The sequence below is a fragment of the Anarrhichthys ocellatus genome, unplaced genomic scaffold (assembly GCF_004355925.1).
Source record: "Anarrhichthys ocellatus isolate YVR2014 unplaced genomic scaffold, GSC_Weel_1.0 scaffold34, whole genome shotgun sequence".
Classification (NCBI taxonomy): domain Eukaryota; kingdom Metazoa; phylum Chordata; class Actinopteri; order Perciformes; family Anarhichadidae; genus Anarrhichthys; species Anarrhichthys ocellatus.
In genome coordinates this window covers 3,336,687-3,357,143 of record NW_022280064.1, presented here as the reverse complement: position 1 = coordinate 3,357,143, position 20,457 = coordinate 3,336,687, and the positions used below count along the sequence as shown (strand labels likewise).

At 41.2% G+C, this 20,457-nt stretch overlaps 1 protein-coding gene across 1 annotated transcript; it reads left to right on the top strand.

Moving 5' to 3' along the window:
• Positions 1-3,197: 3,197 nt before the first annotated feature.
• Positions 3,198-19,557, top strand: LOC116393664 (gamma-aminobutyric acid receptor subunit rho-1-like). Its single transcript, XM_031866193.1, has 9 exons — positions 3,198-3,576; positions 9,053-9,159; positions 11,153-11,220; positions 11,302-11,525; positions 13,254-13,336; positions 13,542-13,682; positions 13,774-13,926; positions 16,763-16,959; positions 17,706-19,557. The coding sequence occupies exons 1-9, from the start codon at positions 3,473-3,475 to the stop codon at positions 17,991-17,993; spliced, it is 1,365 nt and encodes a 454-aa protein (XP_031722053.1). The 5' UTR covers positions 3,198-3,472; the 3' UTR covers positions 17,994-19,557.
• Positions 19,558-20,457: the final 900 nt, after the last annotated feature.

Genomic DNA, 20,457 nt, shown 5'->3' with positions numbered 1-20,457 from the left:
GTTTCATGCTCTCGACTGTCAAAGTCTCCGACGCGCTGCTTCTTAAACACGAACGCAGCATCTACTTCCTGTCTTCACTTCCTCACGATGGCCCAATCCCCCCTAAAGCCTCAAACCCTGAACCCTGAACTGACGTCACCTGGTGAGTGGGTGAGTGTGAGACTGAGAGGGCTTGAAATGGTGTAAATATGTCACCATGAAAACGACATATTATGATGTATAACTGTGGGTATTTATTTGATACTTTTTCTCCCTGATTTGAACGTCTTCCAGACTCTTTCCTCACGAGATGAGAGGTCATTCATAATCTATTTACTTGTTTTTCTCAAAACAGCTTCAGTGTCAAAATCAAATATTTGATGAATAAATTAATAAATATCTTCTGATTTCATCTTTGTTTGTTCCATCTTTAACCCTTAATGTTTCTGAGTAAATGTAATATGACAGGCTGAACACGCGTGTGTCGTCCTCTTTGTTTACCTCTCCATGTGTCCACTGGTTACCCCGTGTTTAACGTCACATTGCAATGATTTGTGGGTAATTCCCTTAGGCAAAGTCTGCATCTAATGCTAACTTACGGAAAAAGTTCATAAAGGGCTCAAAATGTCTGCCACAGACATTTTGAGCCCTTTGTGACGTTTATACATATACAAGCACATGGTCTGTAAACAGACACATATATGCATGTACATGCACACATGCAGCTACTATCAGAGCCTGTTCACTCTGCAGGAGTGAGGTGTCACCAACCAGCAGGCCGAGAGGAAGCGATGTAAGACTGATTCTGACATCATCGTCTTTTTATAACTTCTAAAATATTCAGAGAGGAAACACATCAAGAGCTTAACACTTCAGTAGGTGTCACATTATTGCAGTTCTGAAGAAACAAATAATGACTTTAAGATTAAAGCTAATAACGCTGAGTGGCAAGACTCTTGTCCACTGGTGCCCTCTGCATCACTCCTCCAGTGGAGGAAACATGATGCGGTGCCACACAGGCTGCCCTACATGCTAGACAACCCAACAGAAGGTTCACTACGAGAGTTGAGCAGAGACAAGCTTGTAGTGTGGTCTGTGTGTTGGAGACAGAGAGAACAACAACACATTGTGTCATCATCTTGGTTTACTTTGTTTCCTGTTTTATTTTGAAGTTTCCTGCCTCTTGTGTCCTGTGTTTGTTTGACTTCCTGTCTCATTTAGGTTCATCCTCTGCTGTCTTTTCTTCAGAAGTGACAGATTATAGAACTAAAATCACTAACCATAACAAAGGTACGATTGTTCCAGATTCCATTAAGACTCAAAGCTCATTTCAATCAGAAACAAGATGCAGAAAAGATAATTGTTTATTATAAACGGATGATGTGTGATGAGAAAGTCTTTGGTGCTTGAACTCTACGGGGAGATTTGTAATCAGGGGGCGTCTGCTCTAAACCCCCCCCCCCCCCCCCGTGGAGTCCAGACACTATTGGTGGAGGAGGCTGATGAAATGATAAAGTTGATTGTAAAGAGGCACATTTGTGATTTGTGATATTGGGCCGTATAAATAAAATTGAATGTCATCACATGAGGTCCATGACATCAGAGACTGGGGGCTGGTGTTAGATTCGATAGAAAGCAGGAATCCGCCCTGGTTGCTCACCTGGTCGGGCAATGCACAGAAGCAATTTTTAGCAATGTTTGTGACGTGTTTACCTTTTTCCGTACCAATTTCATTTAGTTTTGTCAAAAAATTGTTTTTTTTTCTTTTGGAGCAATGAATGTTAATGTGTTAATAAATTGCACTTAATGGAGCTACAGTGTGCAGACTTTAGTTTATATTTTCATTGCTGTCTTATTTTGGTCCAGCTCTTTCCCACAGCGGTTTTTGGAATCTTATGCCAGTAAATCATTTTTTAAAAATCTTTATTTTTACTGACACTCTTCCTCTTGCCCCATTATCAGAACAAAATGGGAACAAAATCAAAAGTTGCAGACCAGATTCATGTTTCTGAAGAGGAAAGTCCTTTTTTATTTTAAAGACCTTATCACTATCCCCCGACGTTTTGAAGCCTCGAGTTCTACATTTTGGCTGTCGCCATCTTGTTTTTTTGCAACCAAAGGGTGATGCTGAAGTACAACTAAATGCTGATTTTTAGGCGACAAAAAAACTGTTTTACTGAGTTAGACTTCTATACAACCAGAGGAGTCGCCCCCTGGTGGACATTAGAGAGAATGCAGGTTTAAGACATGAAGCATTGCCTTCACTTTTCACAGCCGGATGTTGCTGATTAGTCTTTTTGAATCAGAAAATGTTTCGTCTTAATATTCAGCTTTACTTCAACAGCAAATACAAACAGATCCAGTCGGTCTGTGACAAACTGTCTGCAGACACAGATGAGAAGCCCTGCTGTCATGGACTTACTGTCACCATGTTGTTGTTTAAAGGTTGATCAAAACAATAAAAAATGATCAAACATAATGTTATGCAGCAGAGGAAAATTAAAGTTTGCCTTTGGATAATCCTAAAGACAGCATTTCTGACAACAAAGCAGAGCTGATCAACTTCTGCTGCCACATGAACATTAATACTGTGTCCACACTGCAGCGCTCCACAATATCTTGTTGAGACAGAATTTTACTAACAAATGTTGGTTTAGTGTAACGCTGGCTGGCACAGAACAGCAAGATGAGAGCAAGTCCAGAGTCTTTATTCCACAAAGAGGGAAACAAACTAATAAAGAAGAGTTTAGTGCAGGAAGTTCAGGTTAGAAATAAAAATGACTGGTGGCCAAAGCACTGTGAGCCTCACCTCATACCAATAGTGAAGGAGAGAGGAAATATGATGGTGATAGAATGAAAAATAACCCCAGTGACATGAATGCACTCAGCCTCTGGCTCCATCACCCAGCCGAGATTTATGGATTAAGAGACGGTTACATAACTTCCTATACAATAATTGGTAATTGGTGATGTGCTTTATAAAATTAATATCCTAAAGTGTGTTTAACTGCAAATATATCAGATTCCAAAGGATCCAGCCTGATACGCTTTAAAAAAGCGAATAAAACAATCACAAATCATGGTGCTTTGGGGATTTTCCTCCTCATCCACCTCTGATCATCATCCACCATTTTGTGCAAATATACAGGAGCGAATCAGATCAGATCATGACGTCCCTGTGAGCGGCGCAGCTGTCAGATTTGTACTTGTGGAGGTGAAGCACCTGGCGGGAATAAAACAATAAACGTGATCTGCGTTCCTGCTCGGACACGGCCCAGCACACGAAGAGAAAATCCGCGCCATCTCACGTGGAGGATTTGTAGGTTCAGCCCCCCCCCGCATTTTTTAGATTAAATAGCGTTGCATCCATGTATACATTCTCAATATGTTTACAGCGCGAGGCGAGTGCGGAATGCGCGTCCTGTGCGGGAAAAGTTGTGGGAGTAACCTGCGGTTTTGAGACTTTTGGAGAGGGCTAGGACTCTGGACAACCATGCACACGGATGTGGTGCTGCTCTTCCTGCTGGTTTGGATGGCCGGTGTGTCCGGACAGACGCGTCCGAAGGGACAAGTGCTGCAGCCATGCCTAAACGTCAGGTCAGTTCATTGTGCAGGAGAGGCTTGGCTGACTTCTCATATGCGTGCGTAAATACGCGTAAAGATGACACAATGTCATTTTAAATCGTATGTAAAATCTTACATTTCACACTCAACAGTCCTGCAATAAGATTAAACCCAGCAGTGGCAGATCAAGCCAGCAGCTCCAAAAAAAATACATCTTCATCCAAGAAGGTAAAACAAACTGATCTGCGTTTGGAAAAACGACAAGATAAATGAGTCTATTCCAGATTATACTATTGAATAAAACAGTTCATTCTTTAGCCTGGAAACAGCAGTTAACAAAACAATCTCAACTCAAGGTCCGCTTACAGGCTTGTTGGGAACTTTCGTCCGTATCACACGATCTTCATCATTTGCAATTCAAATTTTACATGAACCGCTCTGGTTTTACTTGATTATTTATCTCCAATATGCATACTATTGCTTTATTATAAATCATTATTGTTATTCAGCCATACAACACGCTGCTGCTTGAGGTCTGTTGATGTGTGAGCCTCTCATGCAGGGCTCCTACTGCTGCCTGCCTTAACACTATCACATGTTTCATATATCCTTTTATTTTAACTGCTAATTTCAGCGTCTGCTTGCACAAATGTCCTCTTGCAGCCATGTTTTCATTTGAGCGTCATTCTTGACCTTGGAAAGAGAATAATTTTAACACAACTATCAAGCAACTGCTGAGAGGGGATTTTAGTTTTAAGTTAACCCTCTTGACTGTTTTGGGATTGTTTTCTATTTAAAAATCAGATCTCAGATCTCTTTTTCTCACGGTGGGGACCAGTGATGAAAGTAGTGCATGGCGCTGAAGCATTTGGTTGTTGGAGGAGTAAAATGATTTTCCCTCCTCTGTCACCCTTCTGTCATGATGATGCCATGTTATTCTGATTTAGCTCCCAAAGAGCTTCTATGGGTTTAATATATCTGGCTATATTCTCAACAACTGAATTTTTTAACTAAATTGCAAAAAATCACGAGACAAATTAGCTGTTCAGACCATCATTAACTTAGTTTGGTTTTAAGTTGATTACATTATTACAAATCTGATTTTGTAGTATTATTTAGGTTATAATAATAAACATACACTAAACACACTATTGTTATGTGTTAATATTGTACATATGCAGTATATTATTACATGTAAAAGGTATCTCAGGTAGATTTTGAACGCCTCAAACCCCTTTTCATTCATTCAAGAAACTAGGGCCTGAAACATGTCTGTTGACAGTGGGCCGAATGCTCGGCCTCCGGTGTTGCTCCTTGCAGCTTTCTTGAGAACTGCACATGCAAACGACTTCACTCCCAACACTGAGCTTCCTTTGGTCCTCAGCAATACACCTGCCATGGCAGAGCGCGTCACACACCCAATCACGGCTATTCACGAGCAGAAAAACACCGGTGACTGTGCACGCTTGGTAATCAAAGCTCCATTTTTCAGCTGACAGCAACAAAAGGTGACGTGTGGCTGGTTAGAGAAATCAATCACTCTGATTACGTAACCTGTCATCTAAGCGTGTTAATGTGCTTTCTGAATTATTGCTATTGTTGTGGCTTTGGGAAAGGTCAGCCGGGCAGAAGGAAGGTCAGCAATTAAATGTGATTTTCAGTAAAACGCAAATGTAAAACGTTTAATTCTGTCTTTCTGCTGTGCATCTGTCAGAAGATACAGTTTGGGATTTGAGAAGCTTATAACTGGAAATGTACTTTACTTTAACATTGTTGCTCTATACAGCGACGAGATGCTCTGTGTGGCTTCACGGAGTGCTGTGTTTAATCAAATTTAGACACATTCCTTCTCCTACACATGAAATATAAATTTGTTAGCAATAAATCAATCCTATTCAATTCAATACAATTTTGAGCTTTAAAGACAACTTCCTTATTGGCAAAACCGTAGAATTACAACTTCGTGGTCCATCACGTGACGCCATCAGACCCAAAGACTTCTGCCCATTGACTTACATTTTTTTTTATATCTCCATTACAAGCCATTACATTTTCAGGTTGTCCGTCCGTGCGTATGTACGTTCGTTCCATTCTCGTTAACGCAATCTATCAGGAACCCCTTGAGGGAATTTATACAAATTCTGCACGAACGTCAACCTGAATTCAAGTGTTCAAAGGTCACTGTGACTGTAACGTTTGATACACCAATTATGAGAACTTCCCACAAATGTCTAATAGGATAAAATGATGAACTGCAAGGCGGCTAATCTAGTTCTGAGATTAATCTTCTTTCCAGTACAACCACTTAAATAGCTCTTATTTAAATCATTAGGTCCTAAAATTAATAAAAATGCACTAATAGCTGAATCCAGAGTTAGTGAGCTGTTGACAGGCGGAGTTAAAGGAAACGCTAGTGCGCTTGCTCTATGCGCTGCACGGATGGGGAAGTTCGCAGGAAGATCTGGGTAGTTGAACCATTTTGGCTTCATGTGCCACTGAGAAACTTTCATAGGAACGAACGAGGCCTCGCTTCCAACGCTGGATCCAGTTCTCTTTATACATCTATGGTATTATTGTGGAACTGACTTCCCTGTGTCAGTTCACCAGCTTCATGGATCTTCTCCACTTGTGCTACTGCTACTTTTGGTGTTAGTGTCAAAGTAACATGACGGTGCAGCACCTGAGTGTGAGGTTTAGTGCAGATATTGGAGGGTTTTATTAACAGCAGCTCTGGAAATAAAGATGTTCTCCAAGCTACTAATAATGAGGACCTTTATCATTTAAAAGCATAAATGGAGAATGATGACGCTAGAGGAGTAAGGCCGCATCGTGTAAAGCAGGACATGTACAATGCAGAATTAAAACGAAACAATGTTAAGCAGACAATCAGCAAAGGCAGTTAAAGCATGGCAACATAAGATCACATTAGCCTACATTACAGACGGTAAAACCAGACAACGCATTACAAGCTCCACCAATGTTTTGAAATGGGATACAATTTCTGTCTCCTAAGTGTTCAATGGGTCATAAATTTACCATTGAAGTTAACAGACTTAATGGGAGAAGCTAGTCTCCTATATGGGCGTAGCTGTGTAAACCACGGATACAGTGAAGTGACACTCAGTGGGGGTTTCTCCATTCTGAACTGGGACGCAATCTGAAAAACAGACAAAAAAGCCAAGCAAATGAGAGCAGACAAGGCAAGCAGGCAGTATAACAGCTTTTTAACAAAGTGTTAAAGGGAACATATCATGCTCATGTTCAGGTTGCAATATCCCGATCTTTTGAAGCATGGTTTCAGAAAACACATAATGAGCATTTAAGAAGCGTATGCAATACGCATGTTCACTTTCCCAGAACTAAAAGCCTTTTTCATTTTGTTTGTCCTGGCCTGCAGTTGACAGAAACCCGAGGAATTACACTGCTTGGCTTCGTGGTATGTCCCAGACTGTCCATTTCAATGTACGGTGTCAAGCAATCTGATGTTAATCTACTCAGTGTCCTCAAGTCAACTCAGTGTTAGGATCACAGGCCATGAAGTGAAGCAGACGGTGCCCCGACGGCCCGTCAGCTCTTTGACCTCTTTGTCTGTCCTCAATCACATGCTTAATCATTTCTCAGTTTCACTGCGTCCAAACTGATCGCACCGCCGATCCTCTGATTGAAGGACGGCCCTGACATAGTCACCCATTCGTTTGTGGGCTGCTGTTTTGAAGCCTAGAGTTCTCTATCTTGTTTTTAGTTTTCTAGTGACACTAGAGGGTGGAGACATTTTAGGCGACCAAAATTTTTCACACTGGGAAAACACAGTGTGAAAGGGTTCAATTTCTAAGATAAAAACACAACTCCCAGTCAGGACAACGCTGTGGTAGCAACCTGTCAATCACCGTGTAGCCCCGCCCTAAAGCATCCCCTGCTTTATGGTCTGTTTGACTCTAAATGGACCATGAGTTACTAAATGAACATCATGCTGTATTGAAGAAGACTTGAAACTAGAGATTGAGACCATAAACTCATGTTTACAATGTTTACTGAGGTAATAAATCAAGAGAGAAGTAGGGTCGGTAGGTAAATGAGCACACAAAATATTAGGCTGATGGGTCCGTTAGTATTTGAGATTTGCTCTAACAGACTCGTACCTTGAATCTTATTTTATTAGCTTTTCCCTCCTTTGTTGTAGAGTTCATGTTTTTCAGCTTTTTATGTAAGGGATAAGACTATCATGTCACAAATCTTTATTCTGTTTTTACAACTTGCCCCACTTACTTGAAGATTACGTTCACCCAATTTAGCGTCAGTGCTATTAAATATTGCATAATGCTTGCGTAAAAATGTTTCCCCCCCTTTCAGATCGAAAAGATCTGAAAGGGGGGGACAGAAGGATCCAGTCGCAAGATTGTCAGGTATGACGCACGTCTGTTTTTTTGATCGTTATTTAGTCCAATTAGAACGATAACAGGGACTAGAAAGGAGGATCTCATAGCGGAGATTAAAGCATCATGGATTTAGAGGCACATGGTCAACATTTTAATCACACTATTGTTTGCAGTATCTAGGAGGATGTATTTTACTAAGCCCAATATAATCCATTCTTATCCCTTAGAATCAGGAAATTCATAAGATGATTTTGCCTGTGCTGCATCAACTCATAAACAACAAGCTACGATGCACAAAGTCTCTCAGGTGTTCACAGCATAGAAGAGCTTATTAGCGGTAAAACCTTGATTCGTTGCTAAATAGCGACGGTGATTTGAAAGAGGCTTAAGAGAAGCATTCGTTACCGTCGCTGCCAGCAGCCGTCCACATGTTCAAACACTCAGGACAATTAGACTACAACACCTGTCCACCCAAACTGGATTATCTGCAACTGGGTAAAGTTTGACTGCATGTCATTTGTGTCATTAGAGGTGAAGGTTTATTATTAGTGTTGGGTCAGGATGCTGTTTTGATGGAGCCCTGTGTTATAGAAAAATTTGGCAGTTGATTTATATTTTGCACTAAACATGAGTTTATGGTCTCAATCTCTAGTTTCAAGTCTTCTTCAATACAGCATGATGTTCATTTAGTAACTTATGGTCCATTTAGAGTCAAATAGACCATAAAGCAGGGGATGCGTTAGGGCGGGGCTACACTGTGATTGACAGGTCGCTGCTACCAGAGGCGTACCACAGATACGTTAGGCTATAAAAGAACTCCACCACGGTCACATGACTTCACGTCACCACCACTAAGCTAAAGGATGACGTTTAGTCGTCTCATTTAGACACTTGTTAGCAACCGCCTTTTTCAAGACACGTAAAAGCTTCAGAGGGATATTTACTGGCTTATTTAATGTCATAGAACAAAACTTTAATGCATCTAACCAACCTGACCAACCTGACTCCGGGGCGAAGGAACAGGACGTTGTCAGGACTCATTCCTGCAGCACTCAATAACTCTGAATCCCTCGTCTGTCTTGGTGGTTAATAAATTAACTCTTTAATTGTTGTTTTCCAAACATTTCCATCAGCCCCATTTTCAAGAGGAGTCCAGATATAACTAAAGTCTGGGGTCAGAAGTCAGAGCAGCTGCTGAGTATAGACGACCACGACTTTACAATGCGACCAGGATTCGGAGGTAAGGAGGTTCATCTCATAAATGGATCATCTCTACTCGAAGATGCTTCAGTTTTTAATTCCTTCATTAGCCACATCAAGTGTTCTTTTAGACTTTACAGCAAACCCAAGCCCAGATCATTCGTGTCCGGCGCTGGCTTGTAAAGATGACATAACGGAGTGGGATTATTCCTAAATCATGCACCAGTGAGTAGTTACCAAGCAGCCACAGTCTGTAGCTTTAGGTTTCAATAACTCCCATTTTAATCTGCCGCACCGCTCAAAGACAGAATCGGGGTGCTTTTTAAATTCTCACACTTGCATTTCACCTAGAATCTCCAAACCTCACATGGAGTTCTTGGAAAGCTTTTACTCGGTTTTTATTGTTGTTAATTGAGTCAGGACTGAGTCTCATTAGTTGTTTATGTTAATGTATTTTAATGTTACGTGCATAGTGTGAGTACAAGGTGCAGTGCAACAGATATTTCAAAGCTCCAGTGAGCCATTCCGTCTGACAGCTGGTTGGCTTAAACTAATCAGCTTGTTTGTCAAGCAGGAAGGCACAATGTGTTGTTGTTGTTCTCTGAAGCCTGCATGAACTGGGAACACCTTTCCTGCTAGATCCACAGAGACATATTTAATCTTTGCAGAAGTTTAAGCTCATCGATGTGTTTCTCTTTTCACATGGCCGTGTGAGTCTCACTGCTCTCGCTGCACGCTACCTGCCCAGCATGAAACAGCAGAGAAAAAACGTGAACAAGAAGCTGGTGATAAAAAAAACCTGCATTTCTGTTTGTTTCTGAGTCTTTCTGCAGGTCGCTGTGGTGTCCTTTAACACCACTTTTGCAAAATGACAGGAGGCAGTAAACACTAATGCTGTACCCAAATCAGAAGTGTTTGGATTCAAATACGATTTGGATGTTCAATACGCAAAGTCGACAATTTTTTTCCTTTTATATATATTTATATCATATATACAGTTCAAAAATCTGATTGCATGAACTCCTCTCTCAAGCTCTCCACTTTCACTTTCCATGTGTACAACACCATGAATGCTTTTTGAGGAGAGACAGTTTGAGATCGTGAGCCGTTATCGTATCAATCATAGCATCTTATATTTCATGTTAAAAACTGTACAAGTTAAATTGAATGTCACAACAATAGAGAGTAAAACAACATCAACAAAAGCAACAAAAAACAACAACAGATGAAAGAAAGCAGCATGCAATTAGGATTAGAGTACTCACTCCGTTGCCTTCTGTGCCATTGTTTGGGAAATCTGCACCCGACTGCATTGATGGGGATTTGGATGAAAGTCACTGTGTGAAGCAAAAGCACAAAAAGGAGTCACAACCTCCAAATAACCACAGATAATCCTGACAGTTTAAAATGAGGCAGCGGGGCCACATCTGCACTCGTTGGCTCTGCTCAGACAGAGAGAGTTTTGCAGTTTGCTGCCGTTGTAAAATCTTTTATTGTTGCGAACACAAGCTGTATAAACTGTACGGTACCTAATAGTTAGCGGTGCAGTTTGAATTAGAGTTGAATTTCTTTTCAACTCAAGGCGTTCAGGGCGCTCCTGCAATAAAGCGAGGCGCATAGAGCGGAGAAAGTCGCTCAGCAACAAAAAAACCAACGAGCAAATACTTCACTCATGAAAACAAAAACTTGCGCCAGGCTGCCAAACTATTACTCCTGGAACTATTTCTTGCAAGTGGCAGTGAGGAAGTGCATTCCCACCCACCTGTTTTTGTGGACTTTTTGAATTTGCACATAAAAAACAATGAAGTGGAATTGCCGGAAATTCTAAAAGACCAAATATCACGAAACCTTTTTTTTTACGCTTGGCTAAAGTAGAAAGGTTGGTGTAATGTAACTTAACCAGTTCATGTTTGATTGGAGCTCTTAATAACGTCATCTTGTTGCCAAGTCGGTCTGATCTGAAACTGTCCACTGTTGTATTTCAACAGACACGTCAACACTACTGTAATTTAAAGCTTAATATTTCTCTGTAGGGCCTGCCGTCCCTGTTGGAGTGGATGTCCAGGTTGAAAGTTTGGATGCTATCTCAGAGGTCGACATGGTATGTCTGGAGCAAACCGTGAGTAAGGAGATGTTGTTGGCTGAGATAACAACGTAACAGACACGTCTATCCTTGTTTAAGGACTTTACTATGACGCTGTATTTGAGGCACTACTGGAAAGATGAACGTCTGTCCTTCAGAAGCAACAACAACCTGAGCATGACCTTCGATGGCCGCCTGGTGAAGAAGATCTGGGTGCCGGACATGTTCTTCGTCCACTCTAAGAAGTCCTTCACCCATGACACCACCACTGAAAACGTCATGCTGCGAGTTTACCCAGATGGCAAAGTCCTCTACAGCCTCCGGTAAATCACGCCAGTCAGCCAGGCCCGGCACTAAACATACACAGTTACATACATTTTATTATTATTAATAATTATTGTCAGTTCAGTAAAATCCTTGTAGTGGTTCTATTATTTTCCTTTATTCACTTAAACTTTTTTTTATTTTTTTTTTTTTTTAAATGTCATTGTGTCATTATGTGTCCACCAATTAATCGGCACGCATACAACGTTTTATTAATGCACGACAGACTTTAAATTACACTTTAGATTTGTATTATTTAGATAGTTTTGGGATATTCTTCATTACTCCTTGAGAAAACCTTCAAAATATTTCTGGCGATAAAGTTAGCAAACGTTTTGGTCCCAGAAACAGCAGATTTCGACCTCTAATGAATATTTTTTGAAAGCACCAATAGTCAACTCTACAATATCGATATCGAGGTATTTGGTCAAAAATATTGTGACATTTGATTTTCTCCATATCATCCAGCCCTACTATGAAAAGCCCAAATGTACTACAGTTTCACATTATGAATTTTAAGTGTTTGTTTTAGTACATGCAGTACATGTGATACCTCTGAAGTGGGGCAGGTTAGGATGTTAGTGGGTGTTCAGTGACGTAACTGTCGTTGGCTGCCCTGCAAAGACAAAGTGGCACCAGCTGCCACAGTACAAGATGTGTATTTAAGGGGATAACGTTCTGCCAATTACGGCCGCTAATGCCGCCGAGCAAGACCTCGTAATTTTGGCGAGCGATAGGAGGCTCGGGGCCAAGATAGTTGATTTGGTAATCCACATAACAGAGCCCGGCGGAGATTTGCTGCTGGCCATCTGCCTTCCTGTTGTGACCACTCAATCGTGGCACCGACATCCTGATGGACCGGAACAAACTGATGACATCAACATCTGCAAATCAGCATTCACTATTGATAGCGGGGGCATCATAGTATCTAAATGAGGGAATAGTAGCTGGATGGTAAGTGGTAGATATATACGCGCACTCGTCACATGGTCGGGGTTAATCTGTGTGGGGTTGGTGCTGGTTGGAGAGAGATTTCCCAGACTAAAGGCAGATTGGTGGGTGAGGATGCAGTGTCTTGTCCCATGAGCTGGATTATGTATTTTCATTCTCTGTGCTGGAAGCCAAATCTCTGCTGACCCACTCTGTATGTGCCCGTGGTTATGGAGGGGTAATGCTCTGCTAAAGGTTAGATGTGCATTACGGGCATATAGGGGAAAGCCATCAGCCTCTATTTACAGTTTTTATCAACAGACTTGGACCCGTTTTCAATCAAAATTAGAGTGCATGTGCGGGCTTTTGAAACATTTGAAAACTCGCTAAAAATAGAATCCTTTTCCATTGCCAGCAGACTTAGTCACAAACATAACAAACACGGGCGGGAAACTGTTTTTTTATTTTTATATCCGTCTTTCAAACTCAAACCAGAGTTGGTGGTTGTTGGAGCAGGGGAAAGACCAATAAAGACGTTTTTGACGAGTTTTATTTTGTTTCTGTCGAGCTTGAATTAAGTGTGTTTTACTGTAATCGGCGAGTAGAATGACTGTTTCTGTCAATGGAGTCTGGTATCTTTGAGGAGAGCATGTAACAGCTGTTTCTTTTCACATCTAACTGAATGAATTAAGGGTTTCTTTGGACCAAACCAGAGCTAGAACTAAAAATCTGAAATAATTATTTATGTGGTGACATTTTCTTCCATACATCACCACAGCTTTGTTTTGTCATTGCAGGGTGACAGTCACATCCATGTGTAGCATGGACCTGAGTCGCTTTCCTCTCGATACACAGACATGCTCTTTGGAGATAGAGAGCTGTAAGTGACGCGATGTGATCAAACTTGATGTGGCTTTTCCTCTCCTCTGATCATTCCTGCGACTTCTGTAGAAAGTAGTGAGATATTTATCCTTCTATCATGTTTATGTGACTATGTCAAATCAAGGAAATGTTGTTTTAATATTTATAAAAGACTGTGAATTTTTGTGCAAAAGATCCTTCATGTATGCTCTTTGTTTCTCCAGATGCATATACAGATGATGACCTGATGCTGTACTGGAAGGAAGGGAACAGGTCACTAAACACAGACGAGAAAATTTCCCTCTCGCAGTTCCTCATCCAGAAGTTTCACACCACCACCAGGCTGGCCTTCTACAGCAGCACGGGTACTGACAGGAAGCACGGAGATGTCTTCTAATTTCAGGCCTACAGCCACTTGGGTCTGCGTGACCTTTAACATTTTTTTCTCCTTTCCAGGCTGGTACAACCGTCTGTACATCACCTTCACTCTGCGGCGTCACGTCTTCTTTTTCCTGCTGCAGACCTACTTCCCCGCCACTCTGATGGTCATGCTGTCCTGGGTGTCCTTCTGGATCGACCGCAGGGCCGTCCCTGCCAGAGTACCACTAGGTGAAGCTTGGTTTATGATCACGCTTGGCGCCGTATGTTGGGAGGCGTTTATAGTCTCTGCGCTGTGCAGAGAGTACAGCTGCAAAATATTTAGAGGTGCACGACCAGGCGCGCGCGCCACGTGCCGGCCGTGATTACGTCATTTGCGTCAGTGCCTTGCCTTTGTTAGCTAATTGGTGCGGTGGTTAGTTTGGTGATTGCTGGCTCAGTTCTAGCTTTATATTGTTTCTCTCAAAGCCCACAGATGAAGATAACGAAATTATTTAAAGGTGCTGTATACAAGATTGGGAGCATCTTAACTGCTCTCAACATGGCGAAGGTTGAGCCGGCGGCTCGCGGCTAACAGCGAAAATTATGGCGACTGACAGGGCTGACAGAGTTTACCTGAGGGGGAACCGGAGGGTGGATGCTATCAGGACGGCATTATCAGCTGTATCCGCCGTGTGAGAGTAGTGCGCTAACCAGTGGGGCACGCTCACGTGCACTAAAATGCAGTTAAAGCACGTGGTCTATGTCAACAAAGCAAGGAGAAGCTTAGATTGCGTTTACCTTTCAATTAGCTTATGCTAAATGCTAGTACTATTGCCAATCACTAGCATGCTGGCAGTCATTATGATGGTGGTTATGTAAGTGCTGTTATAGTGACAAAATACAGTATGAACTCAAATTTTAGTTTACATGTAAAACTTAGATATACAGTGGGTATGGAAAGTATTCAGACCCCTTTAAATTTTTCACTCTTTGTTTCATTGCAGCCATTTGCTAAAATCAAAAAAGTTCATTTTATTTCTCATTAATGTACACTCAGCACCCCATCTCGACAGAAAAAAACAGAAATGTAGAAATTTTTGCAAATTTATTAAAAAAGAAAAACTGAAATATCACATGGTCATAAGTATTCAGACCCTTTGCTGTGACACTCATATTTAACTCACATGCTGTCCATTTCTTCTGATCCTCCTTGAGATGGTTCTACTCCTTCATTGGAGTCCAGCTGTGTTTAATTAAACTGATTGGACTTGATTAGGAAAGGCACACACCTGTCTATAGAAGACCTTACAGCTCACAGTGCATGTCAGAGCAAATGAGAATCATGAGGTCGAAGGAACTGCCCAAGGAGCTCAGAGACAGAATTGTGGCAAGGCACAGATCTGGCCAAGGTTACAAAAGAATTTCTGCAGCACTCAAGGTTCCTAAGAGCACAGTGGCCTCCATAATCCTTAAATAGAAGAAGTTTGGGACGACCAGAACTCTTCCTAGACCTGGCCGTCCAGCCAAACTGAGCAATCGTGGAAGAAGAGCCTTGGTGAGAGAGGTAAAGAAGAACCCAAAGATCACTGTGGCTGAGCTCCAGAGATGCAGTAGGGAGATGGGAGAAAGTTCCACAAAGTCAACTATCACTGCAGCCCTCCACCAGTCGGGGCTTTATGGCAGAGTGGCCCGACGGAAGCCTCTCCTCAGTGCAAGACATATGAAAGCCCACATAGCCCGCACAGACTATGAGAAATAAGATGCTCTGGTCTGATGAGACCAAGATTGAACTTTTTGGCGTTAATTCTAAGCGGTATGTGTGAAGAAAACCAGGCACTGCTCATCACCTGCCCAATACAATCCCAACAGTGAAACATGGTGGTGGCAGCATCATGCTATGGGGGTGTTTTTCAGCTGCAGGGACAGGACGACTGGTTGCAATTGAAGGAAAGATGAATGCGGCCAAGTACAGAGATATCCTGGAAGAAAACCTCTTCCAGAGTGCTCTGGACCTCAGACTGGGCCGAAGGTTCACCTTCCAACAAGACAATGACCCTAAGCACACAGCTAAAATAACAAAGGAGTGGCTTCGGAACAACTCTGTGACCATTCTTGACTGGCCCAGCCAGAGCCCTGACCTAAACCCAATTGAGCATCTCTGGAGAGACCTGAAAATGGCTGTCCACCAACGTTCACCATCCAACCTGACGGAACTGGAGAGGATCTGCAAGGAAGAATGGCAGAGGATCCCCAAATCCAGGTGTGAAAAGGTTGTTGCATCATTCCCAAGAAGACTCATGGCTGTACTAGCTCAAAAGGGTGCTTCTACTCAATACTGAGCAAAGGGTCTGAATACTTATGACCATGTGATATTTCAGTTTTTCTTTTTTAATAAATTTGCAAAGATTTCTACATTTCTGTTTTTTTCTGTCAAGATGGGGTGCTGAGTGTACATTAATGAGAAATAAAATGAACTTTTTTGATTTTAGCAAATGGCTGCAATGAAAGAGTGAAAAATTTAAAGGGGTCTGAATACTTTCCATACCCACTGTATGTATGTTAGCGATTAGGATTAGCACTAGCGATTAGCATAAGTCGTATGTGAGGGGGTGATGAAGGGGTGACGAAAGCTGCCTTAATATAAGTCACTTGGCTCCAGATCAGCCAATATCAAGATTCAGTTGCCATAGCCGTGTTTCAACCAGTCGCTATGCATGTTTATAACTGAACTAGACACTAAAATGTCAAGATTTGGACTTGCACTACACATTGCACATATACGTTGGGGATTGGGGATTTAGTTACTCTTTAAACAAGCTTCAACTTCTGCATCATTGGGACTTTAATATTGGCAGTCCCACAACTTCTGTAATCTTTAAATGGCAGTTTTATCAACTAAAATTTGTATTTGGCACTTTGTGTGAGTCCGTATTTGTACATACCTGCCACCATGGTTGTATTTAGAGCAAGTAGCAGCTTCTTAAGTAGAGGGAATAGTACTCTACTCTCAGATGAATGTTTATCACTTCCAACGTCAGATATGAGGCCGGTTTGACTTTCTCTGCACTTGTTCTCTGTGCTTCAGGTATAACCACGGTGCTCACCATGTCCACCATCATCACTGGAGTCAACGCCTCCATGCCCAGGGTGTCCTACATTAAAGCTGTGGACATTTACCTCTGGGTCAGTTTTGTCTTTGTGTTCCTGTCGGTGATAGAGTACGCTGCCGTCAACTACCTGTCTACTCTACAAGAACGCAAGGAGAGGGTCCTCCGAGAGAGGGTGAGCATCGAGTCATCTCATCTCCATGCTCATAGAAGCCAAGACGTACATGTGCATTTACTAAAGTTATAGTTTAAAAGCACCTTTTTTTTTAACCAGGCTAGTGGTTCTAGGGATGACAATATTGTGTGGTTGGTTGCTTTGGTCTGTCAATAAAGAAATATCTCAACATGAAATTTTGCGACAGATATTTAAGGTCTCCAGAGGAGATGTTGTGAATTTTATTGTCCGGTCAGAATTAAAATTTTAAATCACATACCTGCCAAATTCCCATCAGCCTCAGCTGTACTTTGTGTTAAGTGCTAATTAGCAAATGCAATGCTGAAAATGGTAAACACGTTAGCATGCTGATTAGCATTTTGCTCAAGAGCCGCTAGCAGTAGACTGAAGACAAGTTTAACCTAAATACTATTGAGCCAGTATATATTCAGAATTTGAAATGAAAAATGATAGGCAGTGAACTAAATTTGCCAAATTGAATATTATAATTTTCTACTTTTCTTAAGTGAAACTGTACAATTTTTAGTACTGTTTTTTCGTGCTGCATTGCGGTGGTCACTACTCTGCAAAAGTTACATCTACTCAAGTAATTTATTGTCTTATTCATAGTTAAAATCACATTTATCCAAAACAAGATTAGATAATTAAAACAACCTGCACAGTGTCAGTTTGAGTTCCAAGATTATTTGAATTATTAACAAGTTTTTTTGAACACGTGTTTTAAGTACTTTTTTGTCTACCTGCAGCTGCCGTGTACCTGTGGTTTGGCCCATCCTGGCATGATGTCAGCCAGCTACAGTGAGGTGGACGCCAACACGACGGGGAACTACGGCCTGCCGGAGGAGAATGGGATAAAACGGCAGAGGATGCTGGTGCAGCTGGTGATGGAGAGCGACCAGATCACCGGCCACGTCGGCTCCACCGCCTACAGCAAGGTCGGGATCGACACGCACATCATAGACAAGTACGCCCGAGTCCTCTTTCCTGGATCTTACTTCTTCTTCAACATCATCTACTGGTCGATCTACTGCTAACACAGATGGGACTCGAGCAGACCTAACATGACTTCTAGCAGACGTGTGAAAAATCTGCCTCACTGCTCGTCAAAGTGGTTTACAGACGCACTTGTGCTTTAAACTTGCAGATTTGGGTTTTTTTGTCTTCAAATTTGAAAAAAGAAGATGGAACTAGGGCTGGAAAAATTCCCCTGATGTGAAAATCATATGTAATATTATTGCCTTTTTGTTTTTTTTTACAAATTATCTAATTTATCCTGATTTTAGTGTAATATAAATAAGCTTTATTGTTCGGCTATTATAAGGTATATTGTTGCTTTTTAAATGAAAGATGACAGTTTTAATAATGACTTTAACTAATTAAATACTTGTTTAATGGAGAACATAGCAGCGATTTGAAGCGCAGCGATTTTTTTCAGGTGAGCGTAATATCCGCAGAAGTAAAACCGTCGACACAAGGTAGAGTACTTCCCTTCCCGCGCCTCCTCCAGTTGTGATTGGACGACTGTGGAAAAAGTGGCAGTGACGAGCACGGCTTTTTAACCAAAGATGAACATTTTTCAACTCTCAGCGCCTCGTCACGCTGCTGGCTTTTGTAGCATAGTATGAATACGCTGCTGCGCTCCAATAGAAAATCTTTTTTTTTTTTTTAAGTAAAACATAGCGGTTGTGGCAGTTGCTTGCCATCCTTTGTGGTTGGCTTGCAATATTGCGTTTATTGCGACAGCCCGAGATGCAACAGTCCAATTCAAAGAAAGACTCCCAAAAACACATTCTACTTCACCTCGGTCCTCGGGTCTCCACTGGACAGAACCTCAGAGGACGTTTGTGGACAGCTATGTCTGGACATTTTGAAAGTAAGAGGTTGTTATCTGCCAGTTGTTCAGGGTTTTCCCCAACTGGTCCAGAGCTTAATAAACTCTTCAATCAAGGGCTAAAAACTAATTCTAGGCAGTACATCAGTAAATACAGTGATGGAGCCTATGGTCCATTTGTTTTTGATTTAGTTGCTGTTTTTTTGTTGAAATTAAAGGACAGGTCCATATTTTACTCCAAGAGCTCTATTTTAACTAAGCAAATGGAAAGACACTTCTTCAGGAAGTCCCATTGTGGTCTGGATGACAACATATGTGTTTTTTCATAATTTCATCTATCTATTCACCATATGCTGCCCCAGTATGTTTTTTTCATTTCAGGTTCTTATTTGTTCATCTAGTTTTTAAACAATGACTGATATTTGGGAACATTCAGCACCTAGACTGTGGTGATCGGATGGTTTTAGTGAACCACATCCATCAGCCAACAGTGACTGGGAGGACGGCATATACAAATGGTGTGAAATCAGATATGAGGACATTTTTAATGACTTTGTAGTCTCTTGGTGTTGATGGCTCCACTATGAGGAACTAAAAATGTACCGAAGCTGAAAAAGTCTACACAGAAAGTTGAAATTTCTAGATACAAGTTACTCTAAAGAGTAATTAGAACCAGGACTGAGTGGGGCAGACTGTCAGACCTGATGCAGTAAAACGAGAGGGACTCTGGGGCTCAGAAACACTACCACGTTTGTCCACAGGGGCCGCCAAAATCAAAACAAAATGAAAGTTCCTTGCAGTAGCTTTAATCACAGCTTTTTTTTAAAGCTTTTAAGCAGGTAAAGGATGATGAAGCTAACAACGCTAAGCAACGTAATCTTCACTTCCACTTTAACATGGAAGATTAAAAAAAATGACGCAATACAGAAGCACCCTGGTTCAGCCAAAGAATAAGGTCAATAAAAAAAAGAACCTGTCTGTCTGTCCACAACAAACGCTCCGAACAGGCATTGCACTAGTTAGTCCAATGATGATAGAAATAAATAATGAAAAATAGTTGAATTAAGCCATTTATATGATCATGTCAATCTGGCGCCATTTCAGACATAATTCTGCTGTATTTTATGTTATAATTTATATCTTAAAATGTGACAGAGGAGTAGTTTCTGTAATTAAACGCTGGATTATTTTCAAGTTGGAAAAAGAGGATAAATATCGCATTATTAGGCAGAATACTGAGTTATATAAAGGTGTGTGTTTACTATGTAGCAGCACGGGCCCTGTTCTTTATATGCGGACAAATGAGGAATCCAGATTCGGATGAGCTTTGAGTCGGGACTTACTTCAAACCTCCAAATCAGCAAAAGTGCAAGAGGTTTTAGGATGAACCCTGTGTATGAAGTAATAAATAGAAACAAATGGCTCTGTTTCTTCTATTTATAATAAAAGAGAGTTGATATAAATGGGACTTTAGAAGAGAACATGCAGGTTATTGATAAACTATTATCATCAATCATTAAGAGATAACATTTCTATTTACAATCAACAATTAAAATGATGAAGGCAAATGACAAGGTAGTACAAAATGTAAACCACACTTTGGGGCTTCAGTTTTACCTCTTTACTTAAGACTTCGTTAAACTTATTTCTTCCTTTTTACATAATGA

Excerpts from the sequence above, each read along its gene's own strand:
- LOC116393664 (XM_031866193.1), top strand. The coding sequence starts at position 3,473 with ATGCACACGGATGTGGTGCTGCTCTTCCTGCTGGTTTGGATGGCCGGT. Across the intron at positions 9,160-11,152 it reads AATGCGACCAGGATTCGGAG|GGCCTGCCGTCCCTGTTGGA; the intron begins GTAAGGAGGTTC and ends ATTTCTCTGTAG. Across the intron at positions 11,221-11,301 it reads CTATCTCAGAGGTCGACATG|GACTTTACTATGACGCTGTA; the intron begins GTATGTCTGGAG and ends TCCTTGTTTAAG.